General features: G+C 57.3%; 1 protein-coding gene across 3 annotated transcripts in view; it reads left to right on the forward strand.

Moving 5' to 3' along the window:
* The window catches only part of SMARCD2 (SWI/SNF related, matrix associated, actin dependent regulator of chromatin, subfamily d, member 2), a 22,941-nt gene that overhangs the window by 20,689 nt on the left and 1,854 nt on the right, over positions 1-398 (forward strand). For all 3 annotated transcript variants that reach the window (XM_014956485.1, XM_014956483.1, XM_014956484.1), the window contains one exon: positions 282-379. In XM_014956485.1, coding sequence (XP_014811971.1) covers positions 282-379 — 98 coding nt within the window. The remainder of the gene's footprint in view (positions 1-281; positions 380-398) is intronic.

Consider the following 398-nt stretch of genomic DNA (forward strand, 5'->3'; position numbering starts at 1 on the left):
GAGAAGAGACCGACCCCCGTCTCTCTACACCCTCCTTTCAGGTACTTGTACAGAGCGATAAGGTCTCCCCTCAGTCTCCTCTTCCCCAGACTGAACACCCCCAGCTCCCTCAGCCTCTCCTCGTAAGACTTTTCCAGCTCAAAACACACACTCCAGACTGTCCAGTCTCCATTTACGCCCCTTCCCTTCTAGCTTGCATCCATCAGGTTGCCATGCCCCCTCTCACCCCTTCCTGCCCGACCCTACCCATGGAGAGCAAACGCTCTGCTTTGCCCCCCCAGATCTTTAATTGCATCCGCATGCGCTTCTCGGAGATCCCCATGAAGCTGGCGGGGCTCCTGCAGCACCCAGATCCCATCATCATCAACCACACCATCAGGTAGGGATGGAGGGGGGTG

The sequence above is a fragment of the Calidris pugnax genome, unplaced genomic scaffold, assembly GCF_001431845.1.
Source record: "Calidris pugnax isolate Ruff unplaced genomic scaffold, ASM143184v1 scaffold167, whole genome shotgun sequence".
Classification (NCBI taxonomy): Eukaryota; Metazoa; Chordata; class Aves; order Charadriiformes; family Scolopacidae; genus Calidris; species Calidris pugnax.